This window comes from Moschus berezovskii, chromosome 27, assembly GCF_049115385.1.
Source record: "Moschus berezovskii isolate FMDL1 chromosome 27, NW_MosBer_1.0, whole genome shotgun sequence".
NCBI lineage: Eukaryota > Metazoa > Chordata > Mammalia > Artiodactyla > Moschidae > Moschus > Moschus berezovskii.
The window spans coordinates 39,264,547-39,279,255 of record NC_142486.1 but is presented as its reverse complement, the minus strand read 5'-3'; the positions used below and the strand labels follow the sequence as shown (position 1 = coordinate 39,279,255).

Genomic DNA, 14,709 nt, shown 5'->3' with positions numbered 1-14,709 from the left:
ACTACAGGTAAATCTCTGTGTGGACTAAGCAAACAGCAGCTTCCTAGCAAAATGCTAGTGTTCTGTATCAAGACTGATTAAAGGGTGTTTGAGAAGAATTCTAGGGGACTTCCCTGGCGGTCCAGTGGCTAAGACTTCGCACTCCAACACAGGGAGTTGCGGACTTCCCCAGGTTGGGGAATTAAGATCTCATATGCTGCAACTAAGCCCACGTGCCACAATGAAGACCCAGTGCAGTCAAAATAAATAATTAAATTTTTCAAAAAGAAAGAAAAAAAGATTTAGCTGCTACACTGAAGGTACCAAGAACGCAGGAGAGGAAAATCCTCTGGCTTTGAACTTGAGCATCTCACTTGAGAGTGAACACATTTTCACTGATCCTGAGCTGGTATCCTGGTTTGACAGGAGCACCAATGATCTTTAACAGTCTCTCCTCTGTGCTGTTACAACCTGGTATTTTGACACTGCGGAGTGAGAACTGTTCATTTTTCCTTCAGTGTTTACACACCACACCGACTTCCTATATCCTGCAGCCTGAAGCTGTATGCCCAGGAGGAGCAAGACGCTTGGGGATCTTCCTTCTTAGTTCTGATCAATTCCTCCTCCAGAAACTAATTAGGTCTTTGCTCATCTATTACATTTGGGTTGGTCTGCTTTTCTGCAGACAGTGCAGATCACTCAGGCCCCTTATCCTAACCAAGTGTCCCATGGACTAAAGACCACCTGGGGCCTTCTGGACAGCAGGCCACAGATCCCTCCTCTGTCCACAGGCTTCTCTGGTGCTGGCTCTAAGCCCCAGCACCCTATACAGATGGTACTGCCATTCAGAGTTTAAGCAGTTAACCATCAAACCCTTTATCATCATGTTAAATTAGCAACACACACAGCTGCTTTACTGAGAGAGCGAAATTTGACTGGCAAGTGACTCCCCACATCCTGAAAACAGCCTGAAACTCCAGAAGTCTGCCTAAACTCTTGTGAAGAAAAATGCCAGCAAAGGCTCCAGATGGTAGAGAATAAAAAAGTTAACTTAAGCACCAACCATTCTTACTGTGGCTGCCTCACAGTCTTGTTTTTGCAATGCCAACCAAAAGAGTAAGAATGATATAGGACTTCCTGGGGGTCCAGTGGTTAAGAATCCACATGCCAATGCAGAGGACATGGGTTTGATTCCTGTCAAGGAAGATCCCACATGCCACAGAGCAACTAAACCCCTGTACCACAACTACTGAACCTGCACACTTAAAACCTCCACAAGAGAAGCCACCACAGTGAGAAGTCCTTGCTCACCGCAACTCGAGAAAGCCCGCCACAATAAAGACCCAGCGCAACCTAAGTAAATAAATAAATAATAAATTTTAGAAAAAGAATGGTACAAAGAATGAATTATAAACACACATGATCAGAACATCTTAGAACATGAGGAGTAAAAAGAAAAGAAAATCTCTTTCTTTCTCTCCCAAGGGAAGCGGGGTGGAGAGACAAGTCAGCTAACAAAAAACACAAGAATCAAACTGGCAAGACGGCTCCCCGTTAATGAAGATGCTAGAAGACAATAGAGAACTATCAGTCTTTGAAGGAAATTATTTTGACTTGGAATGCAATACCCATCCAAACTACAAGTATGAGGGCAAAATAAAAATAATTTTAGACACGGTGGGGCTTAAAAAATTTACAACCCATTGTCTTTTCCTGCAAAACACAAGGGTATACTCTGGTAAAACAGGAAATAAATCCCAAAGGAAGGAAGGTGTTGGATACAAGTAACTAATAAAAACTACAGCTGTCTTATCTGTTAATGCATGACATTTTCAAAAATCATTGTTTAAAAGAGACTGCAACATTTTAAACCCAGGTAACAGAAAAAGCTGTAAAACAGATGAAAACACTCTTACTGTTACCCATGCAACTATCAATTAAACAAGATACAAGTTCGGAAAAGATCTAATACCCAGCGCTGGAGAAGATGCCTTGCTATAGGTGGTTTCGTTCCCAGCTAATGGGAATATAAATTGCTTAAACCTTTTTGGACAGTAATTTAGCAATATCAGGTAACATTTTAAACATGCGCTCGCTGTGAACCATCAATTCTAAAATTCTAATTCTGTAATTCAAAATAAATGCCATGCATGGTCACGAAAATTACATACTCGCCCATTCTAAACAGCACTGTAATGACCAGAGCAAAAAAAAAAAAACAAAAACCACCACCAAAACAACCCCCAAACCGCCAATCAAACCAAACCCTCGGACATCATCTTCATAACGTCCGCCAACAGCACCACGTTAAGTGAACGATGATGCGTCGTCCGTAACACAGAATATCGGAGAACGCAATGGCACCCCACTGCAGTCCTCTTGCCTGAAAAATCCCATGGGCGGAGGAGCTTGGTGGGCTGCAGTCCATGGGGTCGCGAAGAGTCGTACAAGACTGAGCGACTTGACTTTCACTTTTCACTTTCACACAATGGGGAAGGAAATGGCAACCCACTCCAGTGTTCTTGCCTGGAGAATCCCAGGGACGGGGGAGCCTGGTGGGCTGCCGTCTATGGGGTCACACAGAGTCGGACACGACTGAAGCGACTTAGCAGCAGCAACACAGAATATACGCGGCCGCTGTAAAGCCGGAAACATACATACAAACAGAAAACATGTAAGCCAACCTGGAGCTTAAAAAAATCTGCAGCACAAAGCATAAATGCTTTAGGCCTTTTTACGTAAAAATCGTTAGATGTGTGTATTTACATGTGTGTAACTGAGTGTGCAGTATCAGGAAGCAACGCCAAGGCGCTCACCTGCCGTGACTTCCGCGTGGAGAGTGAGAGAAAGGACTGCGGTCATGGGCTTTTTTCCAACATTGATTTGAGCACCTCCCAATTTGAAGCCCTGGGTTACGGAGGTCAACAACCCAGAGTCCGGGGCTGCGCGAGGGCCCGGGGCCGGTTTTCTGGTTCGCCGCCGCGCGCCGGGCCGAGCGGGCCCTCAGGAGTGTCGATGGGACAAGGGACCGTTCCACTTGGGGGAAGGGAGGAACCGAGCGCAGCCAAGGGGCTGAGGTAACCCCCGGGTGAAACCCGCTGCCAGCGCACACGCGCCCTTTGGTTTCAACTCCCCGAAACTGCCAGCGGCCCCTCCGCCTCAACCCGGCCTGACCAGCTCGCTGGGGAGCAGCCTCTGCTGCAGGCAGTCACGCGGGCCCGGGCTCAACCCCGTCACCTCCGGAGAAACCCGCAGCTCGGGCCGAGTCAGGTGCCCCTAGGACGCACCGAGCGTTCAGCGTTCGCCGCGCGCTGGGAGCATAATCCTCACAGAACCTCCCGCGCCGCGCGAGGGAGAGCCGCCACCGCGCGTCCCACACAGAACAGGGGCTGTGGGGACCCGGAGGCTCCGCGCGTCCCCGCCCCCGCTCACCTCCCACCCGCCCTTGTCCGGTCGCCCTCACCTCCGCAGGCAGCCGCCAGCGCCGGCGCCCGCAGGCGTCGGCCCCACAGCAGCAGCGTACGCAGCTCGCGAGCCATGTCGCTCCTCCGGCGTCCCGGGCAGCCACGCGCGCCGGGGGCGGGGGCGGGGCGGGGCTTTCTCCGGGCGCGGCGCGGTGACGTCACGGCGCGAGCCCGGCTGTCCGTTCGCCGCCCGCGCCGGTTGGTGGGCGGGGCCCTCTGTGGCTTGGGCGCGGCCGGCCCGCGCGGGGACAGTCGGGCCTGGGGGCGGGACCCCCCGGGCGGGACCCCCCCCCACGACCTTGTGTCACGTTGTCAAGGGCGACGGCCGTGCGCGCGGAGCCGCCCGGGCACTAGCCCGCCAACTGGGCCTCGGTATGTGCGTCCCAGAAACCGGGTGCAGATATTCGCACCCACAGCGAACAGCGTGAAAAGGTGGCTCCGGGGCAGAAGCAGTTAACGTCTTCGGGGTCTTTGTCCCCGGCCTCTGGTCCAGACCGCTGGAAGTCAGTCTCTTCCAACCAAGTCAGGCCAGATAGCCAAAAAGAGTGAAAAAGGAGAATTTCAGGCTTGGCTTGCTTACACCAAAGCTCTGGAGCCAAGGTCCACCAGCAAAACTGGGCTTATGCATTCATTTCAATTCTCTTGCCCTCCTGGAGGTGAGTTTGGTTGAGGATTCGGATCGTCAACGTCACAGAACTCCAAGCCACGTAAAACGCAGATTCTCTGGCAACGCCTGAAGTGGGGCTCAGGCGGCCCCCTGATGACTGAGGTACACTGAAGACTGGCTGCTACAAACAAGTGGTAAATAACAGCACAGAAACGAGTTGAGATTGTGACAGTATCTGCAAAGGACGGGAGCTAGGAAAGTGTCCTCCAAGTGGGTCCTGGACGTAGCTGAGGCCGCAAGGGAGGGGATGCGACAGGGAATACTTACACGAGGAAGGTGTCAAGCATGATCGCCAAATTCCAGGCTTAAGCAGCTGAGAAGGGGAACCTTGAAGAGGTAGGCCCATCTGGATGGAAGAGCCAGAGGTTGCTCACCTGGAGACTCCAGCAGCCTCTTCACTGACCCCCCTCCCCCCCACCCCCCCATTCTCTGCACAGCCGCTGATGGTAGACTCCGAAATCGGGGCACTCCAGGGATTTCCCTGCACGTAATCAATTCCAAACTCCTCCCTCAGCCTCAGTCCTGCATAACCTGACCCCTGCCTGATCCCTCCCTCACTACACTCCAGACACAGAGCTAGTCCCAGACATAGGGTTCCCGGGATGTCACTGAACTGAGGGGTCTCAGCCTCACATTTCATGTATTGTTCACTCCACTCAGGAAACCGTCTCTGGTAAGTGCTGACACATTGGTCGATGGGGCAATAGATCTAGCCTGGGGAGCCCTCTTATTACAGAAAGAGGAAGTGGTATTTAGCAAAGGGAGGAGGGAAACCTAGGCTTCAGTTGGGGTTGGGGGTGGGCCGACCTCTGCCAAGACAGACGAGACCCAGGGCAAAGTTATTGGGTTCCAGATACACCTACCAGGGCCCTCTGTCCTCTCTTGGCCTGTGGCCTTCAGAGACATACCCTCAGTCACAGATCTTTGTGATACTGAGTCCCCTGGTAACCCAGGGAACTGTGGCTTTTTAAAGTGCCCAGGGATCCAAGCCAGTCTTGAGGAGGTCATGATCAGATTTCAGGCCCTACGTGAATAAGAAAAATGGAAGAAGGGAGAGAATGAGTAGAGGCAGAAGTACTTGAGTTGAATTAATGGAGACCGGTGGGGAGTCGCTTGGGGAGAGCAGAGAGAGAAATGGAGGGAGTGGAAGGCAGAGGGAGACCCCTCGATCTCTCTCCATCATTGTGGCCACTGTGAGGCTGCTCATTCCTTTTTCAGAAGTCACAGCCTTTCCCTAGGGGTAAGCTGAGGGCCATGAAAAACACACAGTGCATTTTTACTCAATACAATAGCCAGAAGGTGAGAGCAACCCAAGTGTCCGTTGATGGAGGAATGGGTAAACAAAACATATTCTATACGTACAGCGGAATACTATTCAGACAAGAAGGAAATTCTGACATATACTCCCATCCCCCAGTAAGAATCAAGATGGTAGCAAGATCCCAGATAATCTATCCTCACGCACGTTAAGCTTGAGACAGAAACACTGTCCCTCGGGACACACGGCAGTAGAGGATTGTGTGCTTTCTCCACAGTGGAATGGCCTGCGATCCTCGGCCTGACGGAGAGACCAACTGGACCCGCCTTTGAGCCCAGCACCTTCCTTCAGGACATGCCTCACTTGTCACTGCTCAGGAGCCAATCAATAAACATTTCCTGAGTGGACAGACCTGGTGATTCTCTGAACATCAGCTGGAGGCGGCAGGTGTGCTCGTTCCTGGGGGAAAAGGGCCACGGCTCGGTGCCACTCACTGCCCTCTTCCCACATGAGGACCCCTCCTCCTCGAAGAGCCCAGGAAACCACAGCTCAGAACTCAAGTGTCTGGAGGGCGGGGAACAGTGAGAAGCGGCCCCCAGGAACCCAAGAGTCCACTATGCTCTCGAGGGTGGAGACCTTACTCTCATGGGTGATCCTGTTTCTGGCGGCTGAGCTCCTGTCAGCTCTGAGTGCCTCCTGAGTGGCCCCCCAGCTCTTTTCTCTACATCTCTTGGCTTTGGGAGCACAGCTGCGGTTCAGGCATCTGGTCCCCAGGACACACTCTCTCCATGCAGTGGCATGACGCAGCCCTCTTCTGTGGCCTTACCCCTAGTCTCCTGTGGCCCCAACCCTGTGCCCAGGTCTGAGGGGAGCCTGTGTGGGCTCAGAAAGGACCCCACAAGCTCCTTGCCATCCTTTCCAGGAGTATCCTCTCTGGACAGTTTCCTGAATGACTTGTGGGACGCAGATCTCTCACCTCACTTCCTAAATATCACCACCTCCCTCGAGGACCCTTTATTGGATCCATATCATCGATCTGCTTATATATCACCATTATAAAAACTTTACAAGCCATGGGGACCCATAATCAGACATTAAACCCCTTTCCACACCTAAGCGCTCTCTAGGCATCAGGTGGGAGGTGGATTGGGGGTCATCTACACTGGGAGCTGGAAGCTGTGGCCACTACCATTGACCAACACTGTCACCATTTCTTCTCTGGTGCCAAAGTAGCCACATGGTCCTTTGTGAGGACCTGTGACCACCTACCACTATCAGTGATGTTCAAGAGGCTACGCTGTACTGCAATGCCCGTTTCGCCAGGGTACCCGAGTGGGCTCACAGCGAACCTGTGGAATGGGAGCGGGGGCCAGGGGATGATTCTCAAGGCTGGAGGAAAAGCTCCTTTCCAACACAAGGCGTGAGTCTGACTGGGGCTCACGTCTGCCCTGAGTGCTCATGAATTCAGGCCAGATGCTGTCTCTGTTCTCCCACCTTACAGAGGGGTGGACACACATCTAAACAGCACCTGTTACCTAGCATCGCTACCTTTCATGAAGCTGGCAAGGCAGAGGGGCTTGCTCACGGCCAAGGGAACTCCCACCCTGAGGTCTCTTCCTGATCCCCTGACACCTGAACCGCTGCCTCGGGGTGTTCTGTCAGTGCCCTTTGAATCCTTCAGTTTAGTGAAGTAATTTCAGTCACAACACAGTCACTTGATCCAAGTCCGTCCTCTATATAGAGGCGAGAGCTCCCTGGAGGCACCACTTGCACTACCAGCTCCGTCAGTTTCTCAGCCTTGCCTGTGTCAGCCTGGGTGTGACACTCAGTATCTAACGACTGACCAGTTCCCGTGCGCTTGACTGAGTACACAGTGTGGCTTCGTGATCCCAGGTGACGCTGACCCCAGCCCCACCTACTCTTGCGTATACACACAGCGTCTACTTCCCAACACTGGCCTTGGGTCAAGGACTTCCTGGCTACCTCCTGGCTGCCACCCAAACTCAGTTTTGCTTTTTCAGGGTAGCTTTCTTTAACCATGATGCACAGCTTACAGTTTCTTAGTTCCCTAACCAGGGATCAAACCTGTGCCCCCTGCGGGGGACGTGGGGGGTCCTAACCAATGACCAGGTAATTGCCAAAAGTAGCTTATTTTCTCATGTAGTTCTAAAAGCATATTTTGACTCAAAATCTTTGGTTCCACTTAACGGCAATCAAATAAGTTACATGTCTTCAGTCTCAGATAATAGAAGGCTCTTCACCTTTTGTTACCCAGACATTGCAGCCAACTCCTGTTTTTAACATGCTAAATTCTCAAAAACATAAACACATGACTAGATAAAATCAACTGAACCCCTTTACCTTATGACTTGGCTGCTAAGCTAATTCTCAGGGTCATTAGCCAACTGGAACCATCTTTGAATGCAAGCAGTTTTACCAGCTTTTATTATAAACACCAGCACATTTCAAGTTTCCTCTTTTTGATCACAAATATAGGGCTTTTATCTTCTTTTAAGTAGATAGCATGTGAGATACCATGTCAGGGCTTTCCGGCTCACACAGAAACTTCCTTACGCCAAGTGCCGGGTTAGCATCCGGACCACCCCCTCGGCCGCATCCTTTGGCAACAAGATTGCACGGGACTTCCAAGAGGATGAGGTCGGTACAGAGCTTTGGACTCCAGAATGACCTAAAAGAGACTCCCCACTGGCCAGGTTAAAGGACTGTACATCTGGAGTGTGGGCCTGAAGTTGCTTCTCCAGGGCCCAGAAGGCCCACACTCCTTGTGTGAACACAGACTCAGCCCAGGGCTCTCTCATCGCTGCAGAAGGCAACCAGGAAGAGGGGCTGGAGCAGGGATGGCACATGGCTTTGGGTCTGGCCTTGTTTCTCTCTGGCGATGGGTGGGGCTGGATGGTGGCGAAGACGGTGGTCTTAAGTCTTACCTAACTAGATCTACAATATTAGAACAAGATTCAAAGCTCTGTGTCACAACTCATTTCTTAAGAGAATTTCCTCAAATTTAAATTCTCAATTCACATTATTTTGGAAATATTTCTATGAATTCAGGGCCAAAAGGAGAGGTATTTGGGCCATGATTTCCAAGTTGAGCATCACAACCCTCGACCTAGACCCCTGTCGTTGGGGGCTAAGGGAATGGGAGGCAGGACTCTACTAGCCTGTGCTCTGGGAGGAGCTGTGCAGACCAGAGAAGGAACTTCAGCTCTCCTGCCGTGGTCCTCTTCTGAGACATCATTTCTACAGCGCTCAGGACCTTGCGTGTCAACCCCTCAGTAAGGACCCCTGGAACCGGAGCAGAGAGATAGGGGAAGGACCGGGTGGTGGCCAAGTGCAAGTGTCGCTTGAAGCTGGAGGCCTCTTCTCATCACAGTGGGGCTTGCAGTCAGTGCTCTGCGCCATGCCCCCGGCAGCCCCTCAGGTAGGCAAGGGCGGGCCAGCGCCGCGTCTGCCCAGCCCAGCCCAGGGGGCCGGGATGGCGTCCTCCCTTGCTGAGCCAGGATGAGAGGCGGGCCGCAGACTCCCTCCGGTCCCCAGAACACCCTCTGCAGGAGCTCTGGGACTGGCAGGTAGGAACGGGGGTGTGGTGGGGGTGGCTAGGACGGGGAGTGGACGGGAGACAAAGTGCTGCTTCAGGTCCACTGGTGGCCCTGGCTCTGGCTGGGGGTCTTCTGTAGGCAGCCAAGCAGGACCTGCGCGGCCCCGGCCGAGCCTGGCTGCCCCCCCAACAGCTGGCAGGACCACAGCCCCCGCCTCTCCTCTGTGAGCAAACAATCAGAACCATGTCTTACAAAGAACAGACTCCAAAAATATATATAAATAAATAAAAACCTTAAACATTCTTACAGGAATCTTAAAGAACAGAATACATGTTAAAAACTTCAGTAATTTATATCAATTTTAAGTGGTACTTTATATACAATGGGGGAAAAAAAACACATGCATAGTCCAAATACAATGTTGAAAACAGCATTTTCATAACAAAAGACCCCGAACACGAAGTGTTAATACCATGTACATGAATTCAAGGACCACCCTTCTTTTTGTCTGTTGCACACAGTTTATTTAACAATATGATATAAGAAATGAGTTGGTGCTTTACCATTCTATACAGTGATTGGATCTTCTTGAATTTTCTTATTTATAGTAATTATAGCGCTTGCATGATTTACACGAGAATTGCTTTTCCTCATTTCAAGTTTCACATAGAAGAAAGAAAAGAATGCTTCTTCTCTATTAACATTAGCATGGTCTAAGAGAGTGATCATCCCTATTTTTTGTCTAAAACCAGTTTTATCAGAGAAACAAAGCAACAATTTCTACATCTGCAAGACAAGAGTTTGGCTTAAGCCAGTATGTATAGATAGACGTGTGTGTGGGTGTGTACGTGTGTGCACGCAGGAGCCAATCCCTAGCGTCCAGGGTAATACTTGGAGACGCCCACAGAGTTCACTATAGAAAAAATCTTCCCGCAACATCTGAAAGTTACCGGGATACATTATAAGCTTGCATTATTTCAGGAATCAGTTTCTGAATATTATTTTTTTCTTCTCACTTTTAAACATAAATGTTTAAAGTCTTGAAAATACAAATAAAAAATATGAATATAATGAACTTGTTTTTCCCATTAAAAAAAGGCATGAGTCACCAGCAATGACGACAAAAGAATCCAAACAAACCCCCCTCCCCCCAAAACAAAAAACAAAAACGAAAAAACAAAAACAAAAAGAGAGAGAAGAGCGAGAGAGAGACCAGATATTTAAATCAACTGGTTTTTAACAAAAAAATATATTCTTTGTATTGTTTCTTTAAACAGCAATCTACCCTTCCATGGCTTGGAAGTAGCAGTTCCATCTAGGAATAAAAAGAGCCCAGATGCCTGGATTTCAGTACAAAAGGTCCAAGAACATGAAAGGGGGGAAAAATTGATGCTCTCACAATGCTACAAACCCTCCACAAACTTTTCTAGGGTGTCTCCCGTGGTGTCGCCGACCAGGGACAGCTCACTGGACAACGCACTCCGGTTAGGGGTGTTCAGCTGTGGGAGCATTGCACTCTGTTCGGGGTTCCCCAAGTGTCCCTGATCTATGGAGCTGGCCATAGTGACTGCGAGTCCTGGGTGGGGGGAACCAGTCTGGGGCGAGACGTGGTGCGGTGAAGGCTGGGGCTGTATCCGTGGCGACGGGCTGGAATGTGGAGGCTGGGACTGGGGCCGCGGAGACTGGACAGGGGCCGGAGACCGCACCTGGCTACTGAGGGACGTGGCCATCTGCTGGCCGGGGAGGTGCGAGGCCTGAGGCTGTCCTGAGAGCATGTGCTGCTGGGGGCTCATGGGGTTCGGCTGGCCCGGGGACCCCATCTGCTGCTTCATCTGCTGCTGCTGCAGAATCCGCTGCTGCAGGGCCTGCTGGATGTTGGGGGTGCTGTCTGCGCCCAGCCCAGGCTGCCCCATCTGGCCAAGCTGCCCCATCTGAGCCGCCATCGGGCCCATGGCGCTGCCCTGCATGGGGAGGTGCTGCTGCATCCGCTGCTGCGGCATGGCGGGGGGGTAGCCCGCGGGGCCCGGGGGCTGCTGGAACTGGCCGTGCCCTGCCATGCCCCCAGCCATGCCGGCACCGCCCTGTTGCTGCTGCTGCTGCTGTTGCTGCTGCTGCTGCTGCTGCTGCAGGAGCTGCCTCCTCAGCATCTCTCGGTACTGCGGGTTCATACTCGCCATGCTGGGGTTGTGGCCCGGGTTCATGATGTTTAGGGCCTGGCCCTGGGGGTTCAGGCCACCCATGGTCTGCTGCTGCGGAGGCACACCAGGCCGCGGCCCGCCGGCTTGCATGGCATTCAGGTTCTGCAGGCTGGGCTGCTGGTGCAGGCCGGGCTGGGCCTGGAGGCCGGGCTGTGGCTGCAGGCCGGGCTGGCTGGCCACGTACTTGGCCGTGCGCTGTTTGATGAAAGCTGCCATCAGCTGAGGATTGGACTTGAGGATGTTGAGCACCTGCTGCTGCTGCTGCGGGGAGCTGGGCGACTTCAGGGTCCGCAGCAGGTCCTGGAGAGCGCCGGGCGAGATGCTCCGGGGCGGCTGCACGCCAGACATCCGTGGCCCGGCCACAGCCGGCTGGGCCTGCATGGACATCACGGGCCGGGGCATGCCCGGCATCGGCTGCTGCTGGGGGATGGGTGCCTGCTGCCACTGCCCGGCCGGTAGGGTGGGCACAACCGGCCCACTGACCTGGCCAGGTCGGGGCACGTTCAGGCCCACGGGAGCCATCTGGCTCACCGGGGTCACCATGCCCGTACGCCCCGGGGGCATGCCGTTGTTGATGTTCACCCGGTACAGGTGCTGCTGCTGCTGGGCCTCCCGCTCGATCTGCCGGGCCGCCTCCACCGCTGCGGGTGGGGGCTGGGCGGGGGGCGGTGGGGCTGGCACCTGGTTGGTGGGCTTCCCAGTGGACACCGTCGTGGGTGGCTGAGTCCGGGCCACGCTGGGGAAGCCGGCTGGTGACATGCTCACGGGTGAGGGCTGGGGCTGGGCGGGGGGCTGCGGCGTCTGGGGCGTGCTGGGCTGCTGCGTGGGGGTCCCGGGCGGCGCTGAGGTAGGGGAAGGCAGGCTCTGCTGAGGCACGTTGCGGGTGTTCATGGTGGCCATCCGCCGGCGCATGAGCTGGGCCTGCTGCAGGCGGTGCTGGATCTGCTGCTGGCGGAGCTTGTGTTTGATGTTGAGGCAGAAGGGCACTGGGCACTTGTTCTCCTGGCAGTGCTTGGCGTGGTAGCAACAGAGGGCGATGAGCTGCTTGCACACCGGGCAGCCGCCGTTGGTCTTGCGCTTGCAGCCCTTCGTGTGCTGCACTACCCGCTTCATCTTCTGGCAGGACGGCAGCGAGCAGTTGGCGTTGCGGCACTGGCAGGCATGCACCAGCGACTGGATGCAGCGCTGGATGCTCAGGCGCCGCGACTCCTGGGGGCTCTTGGACTGCGGCTCGCCCTGGTTGCCACCCTCGTCGTCCAGGCCCAGCCCCCACTTCACCATCTTGTGGGTGTGGCTCTTCGTGTTGTAGCAGTTGATGCAGAGGTCATAGTCCTGCGGGCGAGGATGGGGGACAAGTCAGCATGCAGCCGCAACTAGTCCCTCAAGAGGCTCAAAGATGCCGAACACGTCGGCTCCCCAGAGCCTCCCTCCCGGGAACACCTGCACCCCAGAAAGCTCCGGAGGCCACTGCCCCGGCCACTCTCTTCTGGCGGCCCCTGTGCCCCTCCCAAGCTGCTGGCCCACGCCCTGGGGGACTCCCCGAGTGCCCCTGAGATGTCACTGGGGCTGAGGCCTCCACAAGGGGAAGGCTCCCAGCATCCTCAGCCTCCTGACAAGCGCAGAGCTGGGGCACCTCTAGTGTAACCGGGACCCACTGTGCTCTCCCGTCTGGGTCCCCGCCCTGCGCCAAGAGGCCTGCTCACATCTGAGACACTGGGCTGGTGCTAACGAAACAGAGAATAAAATAATGCAGTGCCCTGTGAGAGTCTCCTCATCCTGGAAAGGTCAGCACAAACACAGTCTCCCAGGGAAGCGCACCGACTGCCCCCCAACCCAGGACGTGTGGCCTGGACCAGGCCCCAGGCCGAACTGTGAGGGGACCCCAGCACGGGCACATGGCAGGAACCCCTCCACATCCAGGCCTCTCGTGTGAACCCAAAACAATCTCAAAACCAACAGTGGACGGCACACAGAGAAGCCTTCTTCACCTGGTCCTTCTCTCCCTGGAAAATGTCGACTACGATTCCCACGCAGCACACACGTGCAGCCCGGGCGCACTCACCTCGCACACGGTGCAGTGCCAGCGCGTCTCCACGTGGTGCTTGCACTCGTTGCAGGTGTAGACAAAGCGATCCTGGCCCTGGGTGTGCAGCTCCACCAGCATGCACAGTGTGGACCACTTGGAGCGCCGCAAGGAGGAGAACTCCCAGTGCTTGTCACGGGCCAGCGTGAGGAAGGCGTCCCGCCCGTCCATGAGGTCGCAGCTGAGCAGGGGGTCAGGGTCGACGATGGGGGGCAGCGTGTTGATGACAGGCCCAGCGTGGAGGTGGATCACGAAGAAGACCTGCGGGTGCAGGGGGAGCCACGTCAGCCCCGCGGACAGAAGGACCGAACCCGCCCCCGCCAGCCCCGGGGCTGCACACGGCTGTGGCCAGCTGCCGTGCTGCCTGGCGGGGGCGCCCTGCTCCATGCCGGCCCCCCGCCCTGCCGGCCCCACCTCTTTGTGCTTCTCCATGGTGGCGTAGAGTTTCTGGGACAGGTCGTTGGACACATTGGGCATGCTGGGCTTCTTCTTGTTGGCGCGGCTGATGCTGCTCTTATTCTTGTTGGTTTTCTTGTTGTTCTTTTTCTTGGCGTTCTTGCTGTCACCCTGGCTGCCCTGCAACAAGACACATGGCTGTTGGCCGCATCCTACCCCTTGCTCCATGCTCAGCAGGTGCCAGGCCTCCAGCTCCTGGTCGTGGGGGCTCCAGGGAGCCGGGCTGAGGCAGGTGACCGCCAAGCGGACTGCAACCTGCCTGCTCACAGGCCACGAACACTGCTGCCTTCAGAGGTAAGTGCTGAGAGGAAAGTGACATGGGTGGACGTGGACCCAGTGGGCATGGTGGTGACCAGCACAGCCTCCCAGCACCTCCAGTCCTAAATCACCCGATCTTCCAGGCCCACAGGTTCTGCCTCCAGGGAGGCCTGGCAAAATTTTGGCAGGCCGAGGAAGATGAGCACAGCCCCTTGGGGCCCACCTGTGAAATGAGAGCTCATCACATCCTTACCCAGGCATTCTCCATTTTGGAAGGGGCTGGGGTGGCTGTGTTCCAAAGAGGACACGCCCTAAAGCACACAAAGGCAGACAGAAGCAGCTGGCAGACATTAAACCCCAGCCCGGGGCTCCAATTGCACTCCTCAGGCTGCCCTTGGCCCTCCTGGAGCCCCAGGCCTGCGCAGTCAGTAACCACCAGCCTCTCGAGATGAGTGGGTCCACAGCTAGTTCATGATCATCCTCCAGGTGTGCTCCCTATCCACCTCCCCTCAGAGAGGCCACAACACTGACTCAGTTCTGAGGCCCCAGACCTAGCAGGCAGCCTTCAAACAGAACTGTCCTCATGTGCCCTAAATTTAGGGTTGTTAGTCTTGAAACACATCCTACGCTTCTCACTGCTGACGACTTCGCATCCAACTAAACCACCATCAGCTCTTACTTTAGCATCTGAAACACGACACACGTGCCCCCAGCTCGGACTCTGACACCTTCCTCTCCCTGCTGGAGGCCCTTCCCCTGGATCTCCTGGGCTCCTTTCCCCAGACAGTC

At 54.6% G+C, this 14,709-nt stretch overlaps 2 protein-coding genes across 4 annotated transcripts in view; both read right to left on the bottom strand.

The window, feature by feature from the left end:
- The window catches only part of TRAP1 (TNF receptor associated protein 1), a 50,825-nt gene extending 47,226 nt beyond the window's left edge, over nt 1–3,599 (bottom strand). For both annotated transcript variants that reach the window (XM_055409352.2, XM_055409353.2), the window contains exon 1: nt 3,443–3,599. In XM_055409352.2, coding sequence (XP_055265327.2) covers nt 3,443–3,518 — 76 coding nt within the window. In that variant the 5' untranslated portion in view covers nt 3,519–3,599. The remainder of the gene's footprint in view (nt 1–3,442) is intronic.
- Nucleotides 3,600–9,200: 5,601 nt separating this feature from the next.
- CREBBP (CREB binding lysine acetyltransferase) overlaps nt 9,201–14,709 on the bottom strand; it is a 121,356-nt gene continuing 115,847 nt past the window's right edge. For both annotated transcript variants that reach the window (XM_055409351.2, XM_088832804.1), the window contains exons 29-31: nt 13,621–13,782; nt 13,186–13,467; nt 9,201–12,455 (exon numbers count right to left, since the gene is read on the bottom strand). In XM_055409351.2, the coding sequence (XP_055265326.1) occupies nt 10,329–12,455; nt 13,186–13,467; nt 13,621–13,782 (2,571 nt within the window). In that variant the 3' untranslated portion in view covers nt 9,201–10,328. The remainder of the gene's footprint in view (nt 12,456–13,185; nt 13,468–13,620; nt 13,783–14,709) is intronic.